This window comes from Pinus tabuliformis, chromosome 7 (genome assembly GCF_031772625.1).
Source record: "Pinus tabuliformis cultivar Carrire ecotype Pingquan chromosome 7, CPIR1, whole genome shotgun sequence".
Taxonomy (NCBI): domain Eukaryota; kingdom Viridiplantae; phylum Streptophyta; class Pinopsida; order Pinales; family Pinaceae; genus Pinus; species Pinus tabuliformis.
Genome location: NC_142293.1, coordinates 1,265,537,474 through 1,265,563,915, shown reverse-complemented (window position 1 = coordinate 1,265,563,915; position 26,442 = coordinate 1,265,537,474). Strand labels below are relative to the sequence as shown.

At 38.6% G+C, this 26,442-nt stretch overlaps 1 protein-coding gene across 1 annotated transcript in view; it reads right to left on the bottom strand.

The window, feature by feature from the left end:
* Window positions 1–26,442, bottom strand: part of LOC149252027 (tRNA/rRNA methyltransferase (SpoU) family protein) — a 425,400-nt gene that overhangs the window by 194,908 nt on the left and 204,050 nt on the right. Inside the window, 3 exon segments of the mRNA XM_089459645.1 lie at window positions 17,182–17,346; window positions 18,232–18,355; window positions 20,809–20,939. Of these exon segments, the coding sequence (XP_089315771.1) occupies window positions 17,182–17,346; window positions 18,232–18,355; window positions 20,809–20,939 (420 nt within the window).

Sequence of the window (26,442 nt, the reverse complement as noted above, 5' to 3'; positions counted from 1 at the left end):
GCAGAGATCGACAGGTTGTCCTCCAGATTAGAGGAAGAGTTTGCCATGGTCACCAAGATACCTCCAAGAGTAAGGTGGGGTGATTTGGTCTTGTAGCCTCAGAGAGTTACAAGATGGGCAGGATTCTTGAGGAGGTCCACCTCAAGAATCAATACCTTGCTACGGGAGCCCAAAACATGCAGTAGTAGGATGGAACAGTGGCAGTTGGTGCAATCAGGTGCCAGAGTGACAAATGCAGTAGCTAGTAGCAAGTCAGATACTGGGCAGCGCAGTGTAGAGTTGGCAGCAATGCAGTTGGCACAATGCAGAGTCAGTGGCGGCGCAAAGTCTTAAGTAGATAAAGCAGTAGCTAGCAGCAGTGAAGACTCAGGTGACAGATGCATCATACTGACTAGAGTTGGTTCAGTGTTTTAGATTCTTTTCAATTGTAGTTGTTGCATTTGCAGCAACAGCAGATGGAGAGGGAGTTGCAGTGCAGATGCAGTGTTGGCAGCAGTTCAGCATGGCTAGCAACAACACAAATGCAACGTCTATCAGAGTTGCACAATAGTTGGTGGGCAGTAGTAGCCAGACATCAGCAGCGCGACCAAAGGCGGTAGAGAGACAGGGTGTTGCTTCAGTGGGTCGCAACGCTGGAACACATTCCTCGCTAAGAGGGAGTGTTAGTATTTTGTAGCATCGGTTGTGTTCTAGCCACGAAATTTGGTGGAGAGGCTAGGAATACATGTATTCTCCAAATCCCACAAATCCTTTCTAGAAATTCCACCTAGAGACGACTTAATTAAAATAATTAATCTTTTTTTAATGGTGCACAAGTCTAAACTTAGGAAAACTAATCAACTAAAAGGTATTAATTAAGTCATGGTGAGAATCTTCTAGAAAAAGACATGGATCGAGTTCTAGTTAATCTTAGTCATCGATTATGTTTTAATCTTTGTCGTTGATGTCTCAACGAGAGAGTATAAGAAGAAATTCAATGGGGGTTGGCGAACACACTTAAGACACTTAGAGAGTTCAATTTTACTAGGAAATCGATCTCCAAAGTAGCAGTTGTGTGTTGTCGGAAGTGATTCAGTAAGAACAAAGCAATGAGAAAGGGGCAAGGATAGTAAGGCCGGAGGGAAGTTTTCCAGTCCGGTGAGTGCATAGCAGGGAGGCAGTGAGTGCCACAGAGAGGCAGCGCTATGCTTCAGAGGGGAAACTGTATTTTGCTAGGGAGAAGCAGTGATTCAGTGCCAGAAGCTGAAGTGGGAGCCCAGAGGCCAGGAGAATCGATCTTCCAGACAGCAGCTGATCAGTTATAGAGAGAGAGACGCAGGTCCTAGTTGTGGGACGCAGCACTACGTAGGCTAACATGGGGACAACACAGAGGCAGCAGAGAGCAGCTCATCTTGAGCCAAGGTTAGTGTCTGATCACCAGTGAGAGTGAGATTTTTCTCACTAGATTTTCTGTTAGACATTTCTCTGTATGGATTTCTAGGTTTGAAGATCCATAGATTTGTACTCAGATTTACTCCTGCATAATAATAAAACTCTCAGTTGCTGCACTGGTTTTCCCAAGCTGGATTTTTCTAGGTACATTGGTCCAAAAATAACTGTGTATTTGTGTGTGTGAATCTATTCTTCCAGTGTTATTTTTCTTTCGAAGTATTTTATTTGTGAAGGTTGTAGTGTATAAGTTTCGATATTTACCGTAGAACACTGTAAATAATTTGTTCAGTTTATTTAACAAATAGAAGAAACTTAATTAGTTATTGCGGTAGGATTTTGGATTTCAGAACTTTCACACTGAGGTGTTGCTTCAACAGCTAACAGCTGAATCCGGATCTCTTAAATCCTGGTGCATCTCAGCTTCTCCTCCAAATACATCTTCCGCTGCTCGGAAGCGCCCTGGTATCAATGTTGTGAAAATCGTGATCAGGATTAAATCCGCGCGGGGAACAAATCGGAAAAAATCGGAATTATCGGGAAAAAATCGTTTGGTACAAAAATATTCATTTTTTTTCATTTTTTTTCAATTTTTTTAATATCTAAACCATCTACAACATAAAATAAATACATTGACACATAAATATGATTAAAAAAACTAATATATAAGATGTTTAATATCATTTCTAGCGCTAAAATCACACATAACATTGAATCATGTCTTGAATAGTAAGTCCTCACTCTTGAGTCCCAACTCAGCCTCAAAATATCAACAAAAAATATGATAATGTATCTCATCATGTCATAATGTCACATACAATAAAATGAAAGTCTAATCCTATTGATTTCCTCTGCCCCTCTTGCGAGAAAATGCCACAGCTTTCCCTTTCCCTCTAGATGTAGATGTTGGTGCCTGTGCTGGTGGAGATGGCAGTGGAGTCTGATGTGCTCTAGAAGCTGAAGAACTAGAAGTAGGAGCTATAGGAGGTAGACCACGTCCTCTACTGGTGGCAGGGGTAGCCCGGGCAGGTGGTGTCACCTGGAAACATTACAATCTCCCAATCCTGAAATCCTGAAAAACTGATAAGTCTGCTGGATTTTAAATGAAATCTAAAATTCTACTTTCTCCATATGAAATCCAATGAGGCTGGAACCACTCTCAAACATCCTGAGTCATTTCATGGTAATGTTAAAAATTTAAGTAAAAGGATGAAAATGAAGATTAAGGAGAATGTCACTTTTACTTTAAGAATTTAACATTACCATGAATAGCATATCCATACTAGGGCCTAGACTTGATCATTAAGCTGTCCCACTCAAAAATTATTTGTTTCTTTCAAAAAAAATTGCATGAAAAAACCCAAAAAAACGTTATAAAACTATGTTGTCGTGACCCCCGGCGATTTTTTAAGTTTTTATCGCGATTTTCACAACACTGGTATAGCGTGGAAAGTGTATCCCACATCTCCTTGGTCATTCCCTAGGTCGCTATGTGTGATACAATGTGATCTTGAACACCATCAAGAATCAACCTCTTTGCCCTCGCCATCTCCTTTCGGTATTCCTTCAGCTGATCTGCATCCGTGGGGATAGCTACCACTGCATCTATGAATGGCTTCAGGCCATATTCATCCAGAAGGAAGGACATCCTTGCCTTCCAAATGACATAGTTGGAAGCACTGTCCAACCTGTCCTGATCTCGTAGTCCGACAATGGCCATCTCAGCAAAATAAGTCGAAATCCTCCTCTTCTCTTCTGCTCAGTTGCTGATAGGCTCTATGCACTCCCTCCTAGAATGAGTAAATTTGCTCACAATGACTGTTGATCTGCAAGAGAAAATCGTAGTTCTAAAGCTAGAAGTCCCCTGAGGAAAATTTCCCTCAGTGTGCGCTCTTTCTTCCTCCTAACGTTATTTTGCACTAGCAACTACTGCAAAATACTGCATCCAGCTAGAGATCTTTTCTACAAGAAAATATTGGCTGCTCCCTCTGCCTCTAGTAATCCTCGAACTGGAGAAATCTGATTTCTTTGTCGCTCTCTCGGAGAAATCGATTTTTCCTCAAGAAATTGACCGTCTTGGCCAAGAAATTGCACTGCCTCAGAGGGTTTTGAACCGTTGCTTACGCAGAGCTACGAAATTCCTCTTCCCTTTTGCAACTGAGCTCTCCGACTTATAATCTGAGCTCTAATACCATGTGAAAATTTGACTAACCCCGAATCCTATTGCAACAACTAATGTTATTTCTTCTATTTGTTAATTTAATTGAACAAATTATTTGATGTGTGCTACAACAAATATCGAAAGAAATACATTGCAACCTTCACAAAACAAATATTGCGGAAGAAATAAAAACGCTGGAAGAAATAGATGTACACACACAATATGACACCGGTATTTTTGGACTAAGTCCCCAGAAAAACCCAACTTGGGAAAACCAGTGCAGCAATTGAGGTTTTAATATTATGCAGTAGTGAATATATGAGTACAAACTATGGATGCTTAAACTAGCAATCCAAAAAGAGAAATAACTAGCAATAATAACTAGTGAGAAAAAATTTTCACTCCACAGGCAATCCCACATTGACCTCAGCTCGAATTGATTTGTTCCTTGCTCCCTCTGCGCAATCATTGCATCAGCCTACGTAGTTACTGCATCCCACAAGCTCCGAACTGTGTCTCCTCTCACTATCTCACTAGTTGTTGTCAAGGAAATTGATACTCTTTGCCCCCAGAACCTTTTCCCAGCTTCTAGCTCGGAATCTTGACTTCTCCCTAGCAAAACAGAAATTTCCCCAAAAGGGCTTTGCGCTGCCTCTCTGTGGCAAGCATTGCCTCTCTGCAATATACTCTCCGAAACTAGAAAACTTCCTCCTGCGTCACTATCATTGCCCCTATCTCATTGCTTCGACCTCACTGAATCACTTCTGGCAACACCGCTGCTACTTTGGAAATCGATTTCTCATCAAAATCAAACTTTGCAAGTGTGTTCTCCAAGCCCCATCGACTTTCTTCTTATATCCCTTTGTAGAGACTTCAACGGCCAAGATTAGATCTTAATCTATGGCTAGGATTAACTAGAAGTCGATCCATGTACTTTTCTAGAACATTCTCACCATGACTTAATTAATTCTGATTAATTAGTTATATTCCCTAAGTTTAGACTTAGGAAATATTTTAAAAACGACTAATAATTTAATTAAGTCATCTCTAGGTGGAATTTCCATAAACGATTTCTGGGTTTTTGAGATCTCATGTATTCTAGCCAATGTTGCATTAGTCATTATCGGGATAATATCGGCGCAAGGAAAAAATCGGAATTATCGAAAATTATCGGGAAATAATCGTTTGGTACAAAAAAAATCTTATTAAACATCTTATATATTAGTTCTCCTATCATATTTATGTGTCAATGTATTTATTTTATGTTGTAGATGGTTTAGATATTAAAAAATTTGAAAAAAAATGAAAAAAAAAATTTTTTTTTTTTCATTTTTTTCAAATTTTTTAATATCTAAACCATCTACAACATAAAATAAATACATTGACACATAAATATGATAGGAGAACTAATATATAAGATGTTTAATATCATTTCTAGTGCTAAAATCACGCATAACATTGAAACATGTCCTGAATAGTAAGTCCTAACTCCTGAGTCCCAACTCAGCCTCAAAATATCAACAAAAAATATGATAATGTATCTCATCATGTCATATTGTCATATACAATAAAATGAAGAAATAACTAAAGTCTAATCATATTGATTTCCTCTGCCCCTCTGGCAGGGAAATGCCACAGCTTTCCCTTTCCCTTTAGATGTAGTTGCTAGTGCCCGTGCTAGTGGAGATGGCAGTGGAGTCTGATGTGCTCTAGAAGCTGAAGAAGTAGAAGTAGGAGCTATAGGAGGTAGACCACGTCCTCTACTGGTGGCAGTGGTAGCTCAGCCAGGTGGTGTCACCTCCTCCTCCCGTTCCTCTTCCTCCTCCAACTCCTGCTCCTCCTCCTCCTCCTCCTGCTCCTCCACTACATCCTGCACTAACCAATCATCAGCAGACTGCATGAGAGGCCTCTCGGCCTCAACCCTCCATGCAGCAGTGGTGTCAATCCCATTCAATGAGATGGCATCCACATCAGGTGTCCTCTCAAGTTGCCTCACCCACAATCGAAGATTGTAGTAGACGTAGACCATGTCATTAAGTCGTTGGGACTCCAACCTGTACAAAGATCATGAAATAATAATTAATAATTATAAAAAAAAATTGTTTAATGAATTCAAAAAGTTATTTGGAAATTTGCAATATTTTAAATGTTTAAGTGTTAACCTATTGCGCTTCTTGTTGTGTATTTTTTCAAATACACTCCAGTTGCGCTCACATCCTGAGGAGCTACATGTTTGGCTGAGGATGCGAATGGCAAGCTTTTGCAGAAGGGGTACCCTGCCACCATACATTTTCCACCATGCATCTACAACAAAATTACAAATAAAATTTTAAATAAACATAAGAAAAAAATGGAATTTGAAGAGACAATGAAATTTGAAACAAAGTTACAAACTAAAAAATACCTGGCATTTTAATCGTCCTATCAGTGACAGCCATCTCAAAGCCAAATGTGCCACCTGCCATCCTATATGTCTCAATTTGTTTAGAGATCTCTATACGTTGTTCTGGAGATCGCACCATCTTCTCGACACAGGATAAGAATCCATCCATAATCTCGGCATCAAAATCAAACCCACATGCATAAGAAAATGCAAGGTTCAAGAAAAGCCCAGCAGCATGAATGGGACGATGGAGTGTGTTGTTCCATTGCTCATCAATCACTCCCCATAGGAGGAGTTGTCTCTGAAACCCATCATCTCCCTTACCATCATAGTAGGCCCGAATGGCTTCTTTGGCCCTGTCCATGGCCTCATACAAATAGCCCATTGCAAGCTTCTCACCATCAACCAACCGAAGAACCTTTACCAAAGGTTCAATAACGGCGCACACCTCCTGCACTCCCGCCCAGAAGTCTTCCTGGTATGAAACTAGTCTACATACGGCCTCTCCTTCTGGTTTGCGGCTCATTGGCAAAGCACGCCACTCCTCTAAAAGAAACATTCTCTTCACATCCCACATAGACTTCAAGAGGGATTGAAGAGATATGAAACTGGTGGAAAACCGTGTAATGGCGAGGCGCACCAACTCTTTGTTGTTGGTGAATCTCCTCATCAAGCTACGCACAGATGTATGGTTATATATAAATTTTGTAATGCTTTTGGATGAATCAACAATATTTTTGACAAAGGGAATTTTCCCTATGCCCTCTAACATCAAATCAATACAATGGGCAGCACAAGGTGTCCAAAATAAAGTAGGATGCCTGTCCATAAGCATCCTGCCAGCAGCAACATAATTTGCAGCATTGTCCGTTATGACTTGGACAACATGTTCACCCACCTCCAAAATAAACACATCCAGCAAATCACATAAAGTTCTTGCATCTTTGATTTGTGCAGATACATCAACAGATTTGATAAACATAGTCCCCTTGGGACAACTAACCAAGAAGTTTATAAGGGTTCTCCCCTTTTGGTCAGTCCAACCATCTGACATAACAGTGCATCCTGTTTGTGCCCATGATGCCCTAAATTCCTCCAATCTTTGGGTGCAGTCACGCTTTTCATTTTGAAGAATTCGGCCTCTGAAATCATGATAAGAAGGGATTTTGTACCCTGGGCCAACACTGGCAATAGCATCAACAGTAGGTTGGAAAAATGGATTATTCCTTACAATGCTGAAAGGAATATCACTCGAGAGAAGAAATTTTGCCAGCAACTTGTCATCTTGTTCTTTCTCAGTTCTTTTTAGCATTGAACCGATAGATGGTTGTGAACCAGGTGTGGTTCGAGGAACAAAAAATGATGTGGCAGCTACTGGATTGGTTGATGTTGCAGTAGAACCAGTGCCACTTGGCCCACTTCCTTCAGCTGACCTTTTTAGTTGCCTTTTGAGTTCTTCTTTGGCCTCTCTAGTCTGCTCTAATTCTTCCAATGCTCTCATGGCTCTTTGGATAAGTTCAGGATTTGTATTTGTACAAGGCCCCACATCTTTTCTAGGGATTTTTGCAAGGTGAAACTTCAACCTGTACACCCCCCGGACATAGGGTCGCCACACAACTTGCAACTCAAGTTTAATCTATCATTCGGAGAATCAGGTGCACCATATTCCCAGAAAGGATCCAATTTCCTTGGCATGTTTGTTTTTGAACTTTGAAGTTGCAAACTTGAAGTCTTGACTCTTGAATGGTGTTTTGGTGCAGTTGTGAACCTATGGGAAAATAAGGATTACAATTTAGCATTTACAACATTACAAGTTACAAATTTACAATTTAGTATTTTAATTTTAAATTTTTAACATTGTACATTGAAAATCCAAGTTACCCAACCTAAAACAACCATTCCAAAGTTCAAAGTTTCGAACACAAGTTACCCAACCATTCCAAACCCAAGTTACCCAACCAAATGGCAAAAACAATGAAAATACATAAACAATATTTAAAAACAATGAAAACAAAAAGAAAATTGGTTCCCATAGTCATACCAAGTTACCCAACCAAAAACAATGAAGAAATACACAAAAATCTTTAAAAACAATGAAAACAAAAGAAAAATGGTGCCCATACCAAGTTACCCAACCAAAAACAATGAAAAACATACAAAAACAATGTTTTTAAACAATGAAAACAAACAAAAAAATTAATCCACATACCGTTTTTATGGAGATATCGGTGGTCTCCTCTTGATTTTCTCCTCTAAGCACTTAGATTCAGCTAAAAACCCTCTCCAGCTTGGTCTCCAGCTCTTCTCTGCCCTCCGCGCGCGACTGTCCAAATGAATTCATAACAAAAAACCAAAAAAACGTTATAAAACCTCGCTGCCGCGAAGCCCCGCGATTTTTTCCGTTTTTATCGCGATAATTTCAATAAAAATCGGCAAAAAAAATTCCGGCGATAATTTCGTATAGTTATCGTGATTTTATCGGGACAGCGAAAAAATCGTGATTATTTCATTTTATCGCGATATTATCGTGATTTTCACAACACTGATTCTAGCCTCTCCACAAAATTTCAAGGCTAGAATGCATTCAATGCTACAAAAACTAGCATAGAATGCCAATGTGCCAATTAGATATAAAAGAGAAAAACTTGAATTCCTTATGAACACAATTAGCGATTCCTTAGACAATCTCAAGATTACTCTTATTGCAATTAATAATAACAATTAAATGCTTTTAAGAGTGACTTGATTTGCAAGATTATAAACTTTAGATGTGAAACTCACTAGCAACAAGTTAGTAAATCCACAAGAAACAATGGAACCAATTATCCAATTGTCCACTTCTTTAGCAATGACAAGTAGAGATATTTCAATTTCACAATAATGCTAGTTATCAATGGGAGAAAGAGAACATTCATCGACAATATTATTTCTCTAGAGCAATAAGCCAATCTTATCCAGCAATCACCAATTCAGTTAGCCTTTTAAAGCACTTATGTCCAATGTAAATGCAAACAATGGTATGCTTATGTATGCAAGGGATGCAAAAATGCAAAGAAATGCAAGATGGGGCAGCCAAGAGACCAATGATTGCAGCAGTAAGAAAGACACACAATGACAAAAGAAGACACTCAAGATGCCAAATATGCTAGAAACAAATGTCCAATGAAATTAGATGACTTTCCACTACTTTTCACACCCCTGTTATGTTTATATCAGACCTTATGATGCATATGACAGTCCTCCAAATTTGTATGGTAGTCCTCAAAAACTGCCGAAAGGATGCCAAGAAGTGCATGCCCAAAGAGTGCAAACGATATGCCAATGAGAAACTATGAATGCAGGCTACTTATTATGCAACTGCAATGTGATTTTATCACTGTTGTAGGTAACTTTACAGGGCTGTAGCAAACATATCGGACCTTGAAATTTACCAAACAAACCTTCAATCCTCACTTACATGCAACCAATGAAGCACAAGACCAAAGTTTGTTGCCTTAACTGATTAATTAATGAGATTAGAACTATTTTAGATGTGTTTATGCCCTGAATACACACTGTTATTAATATGCTTCAAAACTCAAATAAAACAGTGATGATGCAAAGAGGGTTAGAGTGCAAACCACTAGGCCTAATGGCCTTGTCGTTGACTAGCTTGGCGTCCATTGAACTTGTCCACCTGCAACCACAATGTTAGCTCCAAAATCACTGCAAAACAAGACATTCGAGACCACAAACCAATACAAACTCAATCAATGACTGAAGAATGGCTTGGATGAGAGCTAGAAGGAGGGCAACCAAGGCCAACAATGAGGCAAGAAAGGCCAAGGAAGGGAAACGATAGGCCAAGAAGGGCTAGAGGAGGCCAAGAATGAGAGAAACAAGGCCTAAAAGTCTGTGGATAGGGCAGAAAAAGCCCAATAAGGGCAACGGATCAAGGGAAGAGCCCTCTAAGGCACACAGCAAGGCCTCAAAGGCCTGCAGCTTAGGAAAAGGGCCTAAAAAGGCCACAACAGGGGCATAGGAGGCCCCAAAAGGGGTTGTGGCAGAGGGACAAGGCCCTAGGAGGGCCGACAACAAAGGTAGGAGGCCACAACAATGGACGAAAAGGGGCACGCTGAGGGAAGGAAGGCACCTAGGCCTGCAGCCTTGGGGAAAAAGGCCAAAAATGGCCTACGAGTCACCCAAACAAGAAAGAAAGGTTGTCGTGGAGGGAGGAGAGGCAACGGCTAGGCCTAATAGGCTTGAAATCAACTCGAACCCCTGCAAAACACAAGCAAGTTAGTAAAACACCAAGATTTGACCACGAAAATGCCAAGAATCACCTTGATAGGGCCAGCGTCTTCCTTTTTTGGCTGGACGTTGAGCTTGGAAAAGGTCTAGAGGGTAGATCTTGTCTGCCTAGGCCTAAATCTACCTCAAAACCCCATCGATTTTCCTTGAGGGATTGAGGATTGACCTGCAAAATGAATGAAAGAATTCCCAAAACCCAAATATATACAAAAAAATTCAAAACCCCAAAAACCACAAGTGCTACAAAATAAAACAAAGGTCAGAAATATTTACAATATTTACAAAATAAAAATATTAGCTCTCATTAGCAAATTAAATCTTTGTAGCCCAGGATCAAATAAAAATTTTGAAATAAAAATTTAAATAAATTTTATGGATAAATGATTTCGAAATATAGACCAGCGAAAACCCTCCTGCAAAATAATTCATCACAATGAAAGCTTACAGCCCAAACAAGGTCGACACTTCCCAACAGTCTATGAACTTGGAGCCCAAGGGTTAGCGTACATGTAAATCTCTATTAAATCTTAAAATAAACTGTTAGATCATATAGTGAATCAAATCACCTAAGATAACTCGTACCAATAGAATGTTCTTATCACCGACAAATGAAATAACAGTTAAATTTGCAGCACAATATAGACAAACACATAACTAGCACATACCACAAATCAGCAGATAGAAGAACACCATGAACTGAAACCCCAAAGTCTTTCTATTATGAGAAAAATGTTTCCAGCGAAGCAGAAGCTCATTACATGTGTTACAAAATTGCCTTGTCCAAAGATGGGAGAAAGAAGTTAAAATGGCTTCCTTGTCAAAATAATTTTGATCGTCGAAAATAACTTGATCATCTTTTAATCTCCACCATTGAATTTTTATTTTTGAAGAAAAATTCGAATTTCTCTTCAAAACCATTTTTTATTAATCCAAAAAATAATATTTTGGATTAATTTCCTCAAAATTTTGACTTTGACTTAACCACCAAGGTCCAAGGGCTCAAATTTTCTTAAAATATCCATTTTTCCCTTGATGGAGGACCTCTAAAATTTTTCTTCTTTTTGACCCACCAATTTTTTATTATTCTCCACTTGGAGAGAAATTAATTTCTCTATAATTATTTTTTAACTCAAAATTAATTAATTTTCTGGCTTAGGAATTTTATTTAATTTTGCCATAACACTTAATTAATTGGCACTAAAGGGGATTTATTTATCTTTCCACCATCAAATATTTCAGCCATGGTTTCTGATTGCGAGGGACCTATTACCCACCACCTGTGGATGGTCCTCGGCCAACAGCCCCCTGATAGCTCGATGTGCCATATTCTCCACCACTTGATCTAACCATGTGGTCCCTTGCCCATCTATTAAGAGTGTATGTTTGAAGGTGGGTCTCCCGACCCCAAAGGTATGACTTTTCATTGGTATAGTTGAGTAATTTTCCTTACTTGTCATAGGCACTTTTGTGCATGAATTGGTGGGGGGATTCGGTCGAAAGAGTGGGTTAGGCTTGTATTCTTGTCTCCACTGCCTGTTTTCGTGGTTACCCTTGTATCCTAGTCCCGTGGGATATCCTTTACTGACCATTTGGCTTTTGGGTAGGCTTATGAAGATCTAGGAGAGATGATATCCGATAAAGAAATGAATACCATTGTTCTAAATGCTCTATCTGATGACCAAGGAAACCTTGTATCAAAGGCCTATGAAGAGGAGAAAGCTATCCCATTCAATAATTTGTGGTCACTATGCAACATCGAAGAAAACAAGTTGAAGGCAAATGGTGATACAGGATCAAATGAGCAGGGTCAAAAAATTGTTGTCATGTCAAGAAGCAAACGGATAATTGGCAAGTTTGGTCCTCAGAAAAAGAAGAAGATCAATATGTCACAAATCCAATGCTATGGATGTCAAGGATATGGGCACTACAAGAGAGACTATCCTAAGCTCAAGAAGGACAGCAACAAACAAAGAAGGGAAGAAGCCCATATCACTGAAGAAGTGGAAGAAGCTGAAAAGAAGAAATTCAAGAAGGAGGAAGTAAAAGATCTCTACTATTATTGAGATAAGTTTTCCTCACCTAGTTCTTCTCAAGTTTTTGTTTTTTGTTATAAAGTATAACTATCATATTAGGAATCATTAGAAGCATGATAGGATGCATCATGTTAGGATATGGCATCATAGAAGCATATGATTGAAAGCAAGAGCTCGTGACATCATCATAAAGAAGCATGAAAGATAGCTGAAATAGAAGTCTATGGTTGTCATCTATAGAAAGATGTAGCTCTTGGTAACCTCATTAGAAGCATAAGTAGTACTTATGGGAAAAATAAATTCATCTAGCATAAAGCTCATCATACATCATTCAAAAGGAGCATTTGCAGGATGAAGATGATCAAGAAACTTAGTTGGAATCTTCATGGGAGGTTCACCTATTGGAAGAAGCAAGTGTCTCTCTAGGAATTCCAACCTGTATGGGATTCATGGAATGATGGTATGATGTCGAAAGAAGTGAAGCAGATCAAGGAATTGAAGTTCTTTCAATCAAGGAAGTTGTTGAAGGAAGTCTAGATGACCTAAAAGGATAATGAGGTATGTATGCTTGTATTTGATACAATAGTCATGTCATATAGTTGTAGGTAACATGGATAAATGCTCTATCTCGAGAGCATGATCAAAAGGAAGGATATCTTCCTTTGAAAGGATGCATGGGTCACACATTTCCTAGATGAAATCAACATAATATGTCCTCATATGAAATATGAGGTGGTTGACAATATTTGTAGGAACTCTAATTGAAATTTCCTAGAAAGGAAATGTGTGAAGAAAGAAAGAGATCATGAAATATGCAACTATGGAGAAAGCAATCAACATCCAAGGACTAAAATATTTGACTATGATATCTCCATGAAAGATACGAAGACCTTGATGAAGTTTGAAAAAGAAAGAGACCCTTGATAGTATATATCTTTTGGAGATGTGTCAATATGTATGCAAGATGTTGATGCTCACAAGAAGATGTCATGATGAAAGACCATCACAAAGGTAATTTTGATTTAATGTTCATTTCTTATTTTTGAATAATATCTGGATGGGTTTATGCAGGGTTGCCAAGGGAAGAGTTGTGGATGTCTTCCACAACTAATGCCCATGTAGCAGGATGAAAGATCCTTAAGGAAACATGGCATGAAGAAGGCAGCGTGGCATAAAGGAAGACTAGATATGGACTAATGGATCACTTTCCAATGAAAGGAATAATGACATGATTAACTCATGGATGAAAGTGATGGATGGTCTATGCCCTACGAAGAAGTCCCGAAAGATGTAGACTCTATGACAAAGAAGAAATTCATGACATCAAAGGAAGGAGTTCTACAAGCAGCTGGTTGTCCCATGATCTCCACCTAAAGAGTTGTTGGAAGCAAGTCCCTGGTCAAGAGGGAGCTTGGGTACATTCCTTTTATGGAATGGGTTGGTCATCCCTGGTTAAGAGGGAGTGGCAGATATGGTTCTCTACTTCATGTGTCATGCACTAGACCAGGACTAATATTCGTAAGTCTTAGTGAAGACCATGAGGAGAGATAGACACATCCTTCTTGTCTTCACTTGGGAAGATAGAATGGAGGATTGAATAGGCATCTAGCATCCGATACTCTTTGAGGATGTGGTAGGGCATCAAAGATAAGAGTAGTCGTAGAGGACCGATATTCTTTGAGGACTGGGAATCCAATATAAGAATAGTCCTGGTGGAACATACTCTGAGAGAACCCAGTTAGGGTATGTTCCAAGAGAGACAATGATGAGGGTGTCTATAAATCATTAGTCTCGCCAGCATTGTGCTCTGAGCTTGTGGAGAGATAGAGTTGTTAGTCAAGGCTTTGCTATGTGACAATGTTGGAGGATATGATGTTATACAGATGGGTTACCAATCTGACTCTTCTTATGAGAATTCTTCAGACTGAAAATGTCCAAGTACCTTATATGGATTATGAATACCTCCCTAGTTAAGAGGGAGTGTTGAAATATGTAACTAGGTTCAGGCTTCATAATGACAAATGTAATCATGATTTTATGTATTTAATCAAAAGAGAAAAATCAATTTATTATTGGGAGTCTTGAGGCATGGATTTCATGCTCAAGAGAATTTATTTTTATAGGTAAAAGCACCCAATGAGTGCTCCTAGGTTTGTTATAAAGTCATTGAGACATTGCCATGCATGAATGACCCTTTCGGGCATGTTACATATTGTAAAGAAAATTATTTGAGTCAAATTACAGCCAAAGACCCTCCAAGACCAAGTCAATCATGCAAGCATCAAGACGGCCTAAGGACATGTCAAGTCGTCCTAATAGAAGGCTCAAGGAAGCCTATATCTAGGGCACTCAGCCTCATTTGTAGAACACACTCACACTCACACAAGTTCGATCATAAAGAAGAAAAGAAGTGCGAAGAAGAGGAGGTCGAAGGAAGAAGAAGAAGTTGAAGCTTTGGGTTTTGATTTGGGCTACTTCTCTCCACACATGCGAAGACATTAAGGCACATATAGTTGTTGTAAAGACGACTTGCAAAAGCAAAGTTAGGTCACCAAAAGGAGTTGTTCTGATAGCCGAGTTCTCTAAGAGAGAATCTACCTAAGCAGAGAAGCAAAGTTTCAGTCGAAGCTGCAGTAAAAGTTGCAGTTTTTGGGAAAGTCGAAGTTGAACTTCTGGGCAAGTCGAATTTGGAGTTTCTGGGCAAGTCGAATTTGGAGTTTCTGGGCAAGTCAAAGTTGCAGTTTCTGGGCAAGTCGAAGTTGTACTTTCTAGGTATGTTGAAGGTGCAGTTACAGGATAGGTCAAAGTTGCTGGAAAGAGGAGTTACTCAAAGAAGAAGCATTGACTTGGTCTTGGAAGGGTTCTTGGTCAAGGGTCTAGGTCTTGGAATTTGTCAATTGAAGATTCTATAAGAAGAAGAATTCGTTGGGTTTTCCTCTCAAGCTTGGAGAGGTTTTGGCCCTGGCTGATCGCCTACATCTTGTGTCCTTTGTCTCATTGTTCTTTATGGTTTGGTAGTTGTTTGATGAAGAAAGAACACATAATAATAATCAAGTACAAGAAGAACCTAATTAAGAAAAGTAAAAAGTCCTCACAAGCAGTTATCATTATAAGAGAAATCATCTAATATCTTTGCCCTAGATTTCTCTGTTGAAGAATCTAGGGCAAAGTAGTGTAGTGTGGTTCTTCATTACTTGATAACAATTTGTGGAGTCTTTTTACTTTTTCTAGTTAGCTTAATCTTCTTATTATTATTATTAATGCATGTGTGTCTACTTCATCAAACTGCTACCAAAACATAAGAACAAGAACACAAGATGTTGGCTCTCTACCAGGGCCAAAACCTCTCTTCTCTTGAGAGGAAAACCCTTTAGTGAATTTCTCTTATTGAAGCTTCTATTGATCAATGCCAAACCCCTGACAAAGGTATCCTCCAAGCACAAGTCAAGTCCTTCCTTCTTCCTGCACCTTATTCCCTGGTACTGCTTCTGGCACTTCTTTTGGAACTTTGTTCTTTGGCACTTCGTCCTCCTAATTCTAGCACTTCTTCTTGCTATGATTCTTGTCTAGAGTTAGACCTTCCTTGAATGAGTCTTCTAGATGAAGTGTTACTCTTCTATCCCTTGCTCAAGTATATCTTTGACCAGCCAAGATCCTTCTTGAGTGTATGACTGTTCTGCTATTCTGCTGCCCTAATTTCTTCCTTCGCTAGAGAGAGGGGCTCCTTTGCTTGTCTTGAGAGACCTTGTGAGTCTAGTGTCAAACCCAAACAACACAGAACTATGGACTGTTTGTCCCTGCTGTCATACCCCTAGATTTCTCCTCCTCTTCCTCGCACGTGTGACTGTTTCTAGCCCTAGAAACAGTCCTTTACCTTCGCTGTCCCTTCTTGTTTCTTCGCTGCACCCTGTAGACCCTTTACCTCAGTTTCCTTCGTTCCTTCTTGTCTTCTTTCCTTTGCGGATTTCAGAGCTTGAGTAGTGCGTTGTATTTGGAGTGGATAGCCTCTATAAATAGAGGACTGTCCCTCCATTTAGGCCGACTTGGAGCGCAGATTGGAGGCTGAGAGCAGACTGTGGATAGATTCCATGGTGGTGTAGCATGCTTGAAGGAGCTTCTTGAAGGTGCCATTGCATAGGAGTAGACTTGACAATTATTGGAGGTTTTCCCTTTGACTTTAATATATATTTATACATGGCGTAACCTGCCCTTAAGGCCTTCAATATTTTCTCTTGACTATTTGACTCACCTATAGCACTCTAGGCATGTGCTAAACATACTTCAATGAGCAAGAAACTCATTGACATATATTATAAAAATAATATTCCTTTTCTTGAATAAGTACAAATATCAAAAGTACATTTATGAAGACCAAACCTAGTTACACTTCCTTCAACATTCTCAACACTTGGAATGGCAGCATTGGGAGTAATCCAGTTTGGTTTAGCTACAAGTTCCCATTGGTTTTCAAGCATTCCCAGTACCAGCCACGTTTATTACTCAATGGAGTTCCCAAAGCCTACAATAGATGTCAACCCATGTCAGATATTCCAGATTAAATCTAAACCCAAGCCCCTAAAACATGGACACTAATGCTCTAGTAGGTGTGATGGGCAAGAGAAACATAGCAGTATATTAGAAAATACAAGTGTAATGGACAAAAGATAAGTAGCAGTACAATAGAAATAAGGATTGTTGAATCTTGTATATAGGCCAGCCTATTGGGCGACGAAGAACAATTGAAGATTAACATCTACTTATTTTGCAATACAATTTGAAATGATTCCAACTTAAGAGCTCACAGACAGGGAAAATAATGATTTTTATAATGTAAAAGAGAAAGTTGTGCCATAAAATCAAAAAAGCAGAGATCTTCAATAACTCACCCACTTCAGAGGTCCTTGTGTATTATTTCCAACATCATGCATATATATATCACCAAAAATAGATGGATGAAAGATAGCCGACAGAAGTGCAGCTATAGGTGCAACCCTTCGCTTATTGCAATCAGAGCAGGCTGTCCAAGTAGACTGCACCAATGACCACATAATCTGCAGAGTGCAATGCAGTGCCATGAATTGACAAAAATCCATCCAGTCTAAAGAACATATCATATCACAGCCAACATCAAAAACAGATCCAAACTAATAAAACAGGTACATAGAAACACAGGATTCCCTTCCTTGAAAGTGAAAACAACACATGCTGTTGTTGGTTAAATTATGCCAGCAACAAAAAATTTAAATTTTACAGAACCTTGAAAACAAGTTTTACAGAACAGAGTGAAATTAGACATGATAAACTGCAAGCACTGATACCATTTGGTAATCCCAGGAAAACAATAACAAATTTGGATTGAAGGTCCAGTAGGCAAAAGGCCCATTCTTTCAAACAAACATGACTAAATAGGTCATTATCTATGTAAGTAAATTCAAACTGAATATCTCACTCAGGTTCTGAAACTGGCAACAGATACTACAAGAAGGATCCTTTAATAGAAGTTCTGAGATCCTTGAATTTTAAATTACTCATTAGGAACCATGGAATGGTTTTAAACAATAGTGGAATTTCACTATTTTCAGTGCCTCTACCATTTGAAACATATGAGATTTGAAAGTGTTGCAATTTCATATGGATAAAAAAAACATGAAATACCAAAAGAATTCAAGGATTTAGCAACTGTATTGCGCATGATTACAAGATACAGAATAAGGATTGAGACCTCTAGAGCCAAAAAGACATTTATCACTGACCTAAACCTTCAAAAGTCCTTTCTACAGAGAAAACATTGCACCATATAGTACACTGTAAAATTACGACTTCGATAAAACTTAGCAGATCTCTATCAGCAAGAATAGGAAAAAAATTATATATTGGAATATACTAGTTGCACTGTCTACTGCCTCAATAAAAGAGAAATATCAACCAATCCAAACCTCAGCTTTCTTTTGGTTGTGAAGACTATTATTTGAAGGCACTCGCTTTAACAAACCCCAATTCATCACCCATCTTACAGTTCTCAAAATGGGAAGAATGGAATCCTCATCAGCACTTTCCAAGCTGCATCAAAGAACCCAAAGATAAAAGTAGATTTAATAGCCAAAGCCAACAGTAAGCTCCTATCTCAATTTTTCTATAAGAAACTATCAAAAATGTTCATATATGTAGAACTGATAAAAATACACATTTGCAATAAAAGATACAATCATGTTGTTGATTCAAAACCTTAAGGCTGTGAAATGGCATAAACAAAGTTACAACCTTCTAATTCAAAGTACTAGAAAGAAAGAAAATATGACAGAAAATAATGTCCACAAGAAATGGAAAGCGAAGAATGTAATCACAGATATGCCGGAAATAAGAAACAACAGATTCAAAGAAAAAGTAATAGGGTATACCTATCATTAACGTGTCAGCTACAGAGACAGTTTATCTAACGACCTCAAATGATAAAATAATCGATGTGATGTGGGTCTGGTACAAGAGCTAAGCTTGTTAAATCTGATGGTGAAAATATTAAGCCTATGGGCTTGAAATCCTGGAAAGGATGTTTTGCAAAGGGGTCTTCATACCATAAAAAGAAAAAATCCTTTTATAAGATCTTGGAAAGAATCTTATGAGAAAATACCTTAGTATCTGATTATCAATCACAAATCCCTATTATTGGTAAGTATTATGTAATACAGATCTTGTATTCAATATAACTCAGAACAGAATGCGCATTATTACAAGTGCATACATGAACAGTGTACATGATATATAGTATATACTTTTGTCATAAAGTCAGGATAAATGACTTAGGCAGAGTTTTTTGCTAAATAAAATGGCATAAAGCCCACAGGGGGCAGCTAAATTTGCAAGGCTGTTTTATGAAGGGTTATGTATAAAATGAGATCCAAGGTTCAACCCCCCCCCCCCGCCCCCATTAAACCATGTCTATGGAAAAGGCATATATAGGCACCTAGAGGTTATAGTGGTAGCGGTCAGAATCGACACCATGTCGCGCGAGTATGAAACCGGCCCAACAACCAATTCCTCTAGTCACAAAAAAAATGATATAATCATGACTTAAGTTATTGCGCCGAGAGGTGCTCTATATCCCAGTATTAGGGAGATGTTGTCATGCTAGTGTTATTTTAAATACAGTTACATTAAAAAATAACAAAAAAATAAAGTCAGCTCATTAAAAAATGCTATGGAGAAGATTTCTCCATGTTTATTGATGCGGAAGGCCTTCAGATAGCTTGAAGATCACAGAAGTGAACTCATGAAATACAGATACAGATTGTTTGAAAGATCAGGATCTGCCAGATTGGTTCAAAGGTCAGGATCCAGATATGGGGAAATGACATATAAAATAGAATAAAGATATATATTTATATTCATCAAAAAAACAGTGAACAAACACAGAAGATTCAGATCTCTAAATAGTAAATATATTTCAATCCAGAGTAGTCTCACGAAGTCAGAAAAGCAGACTGCTATTGAATACTCAGATTTGTGTATTAGAGTAAAAGTTAATATTTTTAAGGTCCCACACTTTGTCTGTCTTTAATGTTATGTTATTTAATATGCCATTTTGAAACATTGATTTTCTGGGAGGATCCACCTGACATTTCCAGGAAGTAGCAAATAGATCCTGAGCAGATCCTCCAGCACTTCCAAACCAGAAATCTATCTCAAGCAAATCTAGATCCAGATCTGTGGAACACAGATCTTGGATCTGACAAAGGTGAATTTGTTAACCCATAATTAAAATGCCCTAGGCTGATTTATAAACTTTGGAATGCATTATGGACATGGATGATTACAATGGGGTTGATGCTAGTCAGATGAACCAACTAGTTAATTAAAAGAGGTATAAACATATTTATGTGCATGTGTTACCATTAAAATAATATGAATCTATTCTTGGTGTGCCTATGGTTGACATCATGCTCAGTGCATCACCTGAAAGGTTAATGTGAAATTCCAGCTAGGTTGAAGGGAGATCTGAGTAACTGATGTTGGTCATTCTATGCCCATAGATTCATGACAAGGAGTGGACTAAAGTCAAGAGTCTTAGTTGTTTAGTTGGGTAGTGAAGGAAACATAGTACTAACTTTTGGAGTAGGGTCTGTATTAGGAGTTTTGGAAGTTAAACATTTAACTTTCTGTAATAATGTGCAATTGTCCACCGCACAGACAATGCATTGCCTTGATGATGACCCTCCAATAGTTAATTGAGTAAGTAGGCATTGCGAACTATCCCTATGTGTTCTATTCTAATCTGCATTTGAGGTGAATGGAAACTGAGTCTCTGGCATATGGTTTACTTGGGGTAATTGAAATTATAATATTCTAATAATTTTCCAGGTGAAACTGAAAACTCAATCTATAGAATTTTGTAAGCAAAACCAAGTTAACCAACCATTGGGGTGGGACTTGTCTTTTCTCTTGTAAGAAATCCTAAGAATGCACACAGTTTCATTGTTGCATTAATCAAGTCCTGCTACTGTACCCTCACTGCATACCTGTCAGTTGCATCAAAAATAACATTCTCCAAAATTGCATCGGAAACTGCACTGTCATCATGGTCCGGCATTCCTGAACATGGATTTACAGATCGCCGAGAAATTGACAAGAAAGAATCCAAGCAACACCACTGAACAAAGACAATAAATATAATGTAAGATCTCATGATGAAAATAACTAATGTAACTCCTCAAATAGTGAACCATAGTGGTATCAATTACAAGTTATCATTTACGAGGTTTTCTACATGTTAACTTCCAAGCTACTCCAGTTTAAAACAATAGAACCCTCTTTCCGTTGGTATTTCACAAAGAAATAGCTTTATTTATATGATATACATTTTGCAACATGCCATAAATTTTCTCCCCACAAAATATGTTGGAATGCAGAACAGATAAAATGGAAAACAAATAAATAAAATAACATAATAACATAAATTAGTTTCACAACTTTGCCTGTCCAAGGGATGGTACCCATATGGCATGATGTCTAACAAAAGAATAACACTATCTACCAAAACTCCTTTTTTCTTTCTATCATATACTGGGTGGCACCAATTTGTGTGTGTTGAGAATTTACAATCATTAAAAGGCAAAAAGACAGAATGGCATCTTCTTTTTCAGTGGCTGCTTCAACGAACTTGAAATTATCCACCTGTAAGATAGCTGTAAATTTTGTTAACTTGTTCTTTTCTTAGGACAATTACTTCAATGTTTCATTTTAGCCCATTTACAATTCCAATTTATTTCCATCAGCAATCACAAAATCCATTATCACATCGATAGTAAGTCAGTAACTGAAGAAGGAACATAGACAATAAATGCAGAAGACAAGCCAAGACAAGAGAACACAGGATTGGCTCAAGCCAAGGAAAAACCCCAAGATGGAGAAAACCCTTGATCAATTCTTCTTATTATTATTATCAAATGTTCAGCAGAGAGAGAGAGAGAGAGAATACAATTAAAGTCAAAATTGACTTGCCAATATGAAGATCAGTGCCACTGTTCAAATGCCAAAGAAACAGTCCAATCAAGTCTGAATCCTGGTTAGGTTTTATCCCACACTGCTACAACTCTTCTACACACCTCCAGATTTCCTTTCAAGGCAGCGGCCTCTCTTCAATAGGTTCTGTCCACATTTATTAGCTGTTCTGAGCTGATGCCAACCCTAAATAAGCCTTTCGGTCCACCTGATTCATGGAGACTAGGCCTGCGGCCAAGCTGAGATACCAACCAGTCTCTCCTCCTTGTATTTCAAGGAGTATTAGCACTGAGGCCTACCTCTACCAATCTGTCAGGAATGCGGCTTACAGTTGAAGAGAAGAGCCACACAGAAGTATGCCCAAAACACCATCAAATAGCCACACAGAAGTATGCCCAAAACACCATCAAATAGCCCTTAACAAATGCTGCTTCCTCTCTGCTCAAACTCGGACCTGTAATTGAAGATAAATGAGCCCAAAACAATTCATAAATAAGCCCAGACTTTCTCCAAACCAATCTCAGCCTCCTGCCTGTGGAACTTGGCCCATGAAGGAGACTAAAATGATGCCAACCTTACTTTCATCACCTTCATTGGAGATCTTCTTCTTCTGCGGCTATTTCAGAGAGGAGAAGAATGAGATATGGATGTGTATAATGAGGATAGAGGTCACGTCCTTTTATAGGAGATGGAGAGGGGTTTAACTTGGTTAATTAACCCCAAGCCGACCTTGATGAGTTACACATGAGTGGGCTTGTATTCAAAAATATATTTTCCCTTATCCAATTTTAGTGATCTTTAGGTTGATTTTGGTCCTCTCGAAAAGAAGAATTCATTGCAATAATCATCTCCATCAAATGAGTTGTCCAAAGTGGAATTTGGCCCCTAGTTGCCAATTTTAGCAATAGCCTATTGGATAGGAAGAATGGAACGATAGAGGAAGAAGATCTAGTTGATTACTCAATGAAAGGGAAGGATTTATGAAGTCTGGCTTCGGGTAAATGGATGAGCTACTAGCTTATTGGCAAGAGGCTAGGGGTTCAGATTCAAGGTTGGCTCAACAGGAAGTGGTCCATGCAAAACCTTCATAAGTTGCTCAAACTATTAGTACGAAGTCCTTAGTGGAAAAGGAGTATAGGGAGTCTGTCCGATTACCCACATGTTGTCTCTCAAATTGTACAGGCACGGTGCAACAATGACTCAAGTCAGGGGTTGTCACTCTGATCCCCGACCTCTTTGTTCTAGTTGTCTCCCAAGAGCAGGCTATGGGGGGTAGTCCCTATGGAAGATGGAAATGCAAGACTTATTGTGTAATAACCATAATAAAACTGAAATGCGGAAACAGTAAAAATTAAAAGCAGGTACCTACCTGGACTGCTATCTGATCTGGTGTAGTTGATGATGCTGCCACTGCTCTGTTACAATTATCGGGAGACCAATTCCACCCAGCCAGACTGAGCAGAGCCTGGCTGCTCAATCCAGTAAGCTTCTCACAGGAGCTCACTGTCCCCCGTGCCTAGAACCTCAGAATGCCTAAAGCTCTTCCAAGGGTCAATTTGCTTCCTCTGGTTTGCCCTCCTGGTTCTCTCCTGATTTTCTCCTCCTCCTTTTTCCTCCGTTCTTCCCCCTGTGCCCGGCTCAGATCTGCGGTTTTATAATTGCGGCTTGGCGGTGGCCGCCCTCCCCCTGCAGCCACCGCTCTTCCTCCTCCCGCCACGCCTTCGCATGCATTTCAGACCCGCAGATATTATCAATCTGATCCTTTTTGTTTATACATGTATTTTGTTATATAGCCAGGTTTGGTTTATGCGTCCCCTTTTATATAAGGTTTTACTTTTATTTTTTTATTATAAAGTTTAATTCTATTTTTATTATAAAGTTTAATTTATATTTAATTTAATATGAAGTTTATCATATCCGTTTTAATATAAAGTTTAGAACTTTATATTAGTTAATTATTTATAGATGGGTTGTTACATACATTCCCCCTTCAGAAAACTTCGTCGCGAAGTTAGAGTTTTTATCTTATCTGATTGCTTATGATAGTAATTAGTACCCCCTTCTTAGATTTTAAAATTTTTATTTTAATATCAAGAGACTATACAATTTAGAGTTTTAGGTTTATGATTTTAATGGATAAGTCTTACCCTACCCAGGTTCCCAAGCTATTCTAAAATCATCCTATCCTTCTTAATCTCTTCCGCTCCCATCCTATCTGTCCTCTACTAGAGTACGCCATGACGTCAGTTTTACTGACCTAACCATCCATAAACTCTAAGGTGACAGCGTCGGTTATACCGACCTGATTCCCAGTAAGCATCCGGCAATCATCATCACACATCTAGGGGAGCGTGATTCACGCAATCCTCCCATGACTCAAGGGTTCGGAGAATAAACGGTGGGTAACACCTCCACCCCTCCCAGTAGAATTAGGTCTAATACCCTATCATAGGATCACCTTGAGCTTTAATTGTTCTGAGGTTCTGTCATCACGTGGTCATCCCGATAACTATTTATTACCTGCAATCATACACTTATCCATGCATTCGTAAAATGTGCATCAGCATATTCAAAATAACTCATGTATTATTCACCTAGGAGACTATAGTACAACATATTTTGCGATATTCCATGCATGTCTTTTGACTTTTATCTAGAATGTATTCACTTCCTGATTTCTATCCCATTGATCATATTGACATGTATAAATAAATCAGATTTACAATATCTTAATTTCTATCAGAAGTAAAATCATTCAACTGTCTTAACTTTACTTTGACAACTATAATTTAGTAAAATGAACCACATATATCGTTTTGGTATCCACGTACCAGCAGAAGTTAAACATATATTATGTCACAAAATTTCACGTTTATCTATAATCATTCAAAATGTTTCTGAGTCTCTGATTGCAGTGAAGTAAATATATACTAAACATAGTTTAAAGTTCTTCAAAATTGACATAGATTAGGGTATCTTTGACATATGTCCTCTGTATTTTCCCAAGTTGTTGATCCAGGACTATACTTGTCCCATTGGACCTTAACTTGGTCCACCAGGCGGTTCCTCAGCTGTCGAACCCTACGTTCCAGTATACATAACGGTTCGACCGTTATGACTCCCTCGTCTGATACCTGCAATTCCTTTCATTGAAGGTTATGAGATAGATCAGCTATATAATGCCTTAATAAAGAAACATGAAAAACATTATGAATTCTATGCAGGTGAGGTGGCAGGGCAAGACAATAGGCAATAGGTCCAACTCTTTCCACGACTTTAAACGGGCCAATAAATCGGGGTGACAACTTTGTCCCTTTTCCAAATCGAATAGTACTTTTATTCGGTTTGATGCGGATGAAAACCTGATCCCCTACTTCATACCTCCTATCAGTTATGTGAGCATCAGCATAATTCTTTTGCCTATCATGTGCTTTCTTTAATCGTTGTCTAATTTGTCTTACCTGTGCTTCCATTTCATGGATTAATTCTGGTCCTATTATTACTCGATCTTCTAACTTGTCCCAACTTAACGATGTTCTGCAAGGTCTGCCATATAAAGCTTCAAATGGAGGCATTCCAATCGAACTGTGGTAACTGTTGTTGTATACGAATTCGACTAAGGGTAAATACTTTTCCCAGTGTGATTGTTGATCCATCACATACATTCGCAACATGTCTTCAAGTACTTGATTTACTCCTTCAGTTTGCCCATCAATCTCAGGATGGTAAGCAGTGCTTATGAATGGTATAGTTCAAGAAAACCAGATACAGAAGGCACACTTGATTACTGATGAGGACGCAGTAGGTAGTTCAGATCCAGATAACTTAGATGGAATTCATGACCTGGATGGAATGCCACTTGAAATAAGCAATGATCGCACAATTAAGCTTCTTGATCAAATGATGGAGAAGCATTGACAGCCTACTGTAGATACTTATAGTGCGAGTCATAGTCTTGTAGAGTGTGTGAGGTCCAATGTCTACCCTTACAATGCACTAATCTATGGACTTTGTAGGGAAGGCAGACTGGAAGAGGCTGAAATGTTCATTGGTGAAATGAAGGAGAAAGGTTTACAACCTAACCAAATAACATACACATCATTGATGGATGGCAACGTCAAATCAGACAGGGTGGATCATGCTTTTGATCTATTTAAGTAAGATGATAAATGAAGGATGCCAACCAAGCCTAAGCTTGGTTGATAGAAAGATAGGGCCACTCTTCGTCTTGTAGCTTGAGGAGGATAGACCCTCTCTAGTGGTTAAAACAGTGACCTTGCAGTCGTCAAAGCCACAATCTCTGCAGCGCTGGAGGCATCGGGTACATTAGATTTCAAGGAGAGGTATCATTAACCAAGCCTTTGCTTGCTTCACCTTGACTTCTCTCTACCACCTACTTTTGAGACTAGCCTCAAAACAACTAGGGATTAAGGGATTTACTTAGCTAGGCATTTAATTAAAATAAACCAAGATCTTGCATTTCACCTAGATTTTAGATCTTGCATTTCATATAGGATAGTTAAGCATCAAAGAAGCAATTGTTTATCCAGTCACCTGGTATCTAATTGATCTAAAGCAAGTAGTTAACTCCATAAGTCACCGGTATCATAAATAATTCAACCTAATCTCGTAACTTGCTAAGATCAACCAAG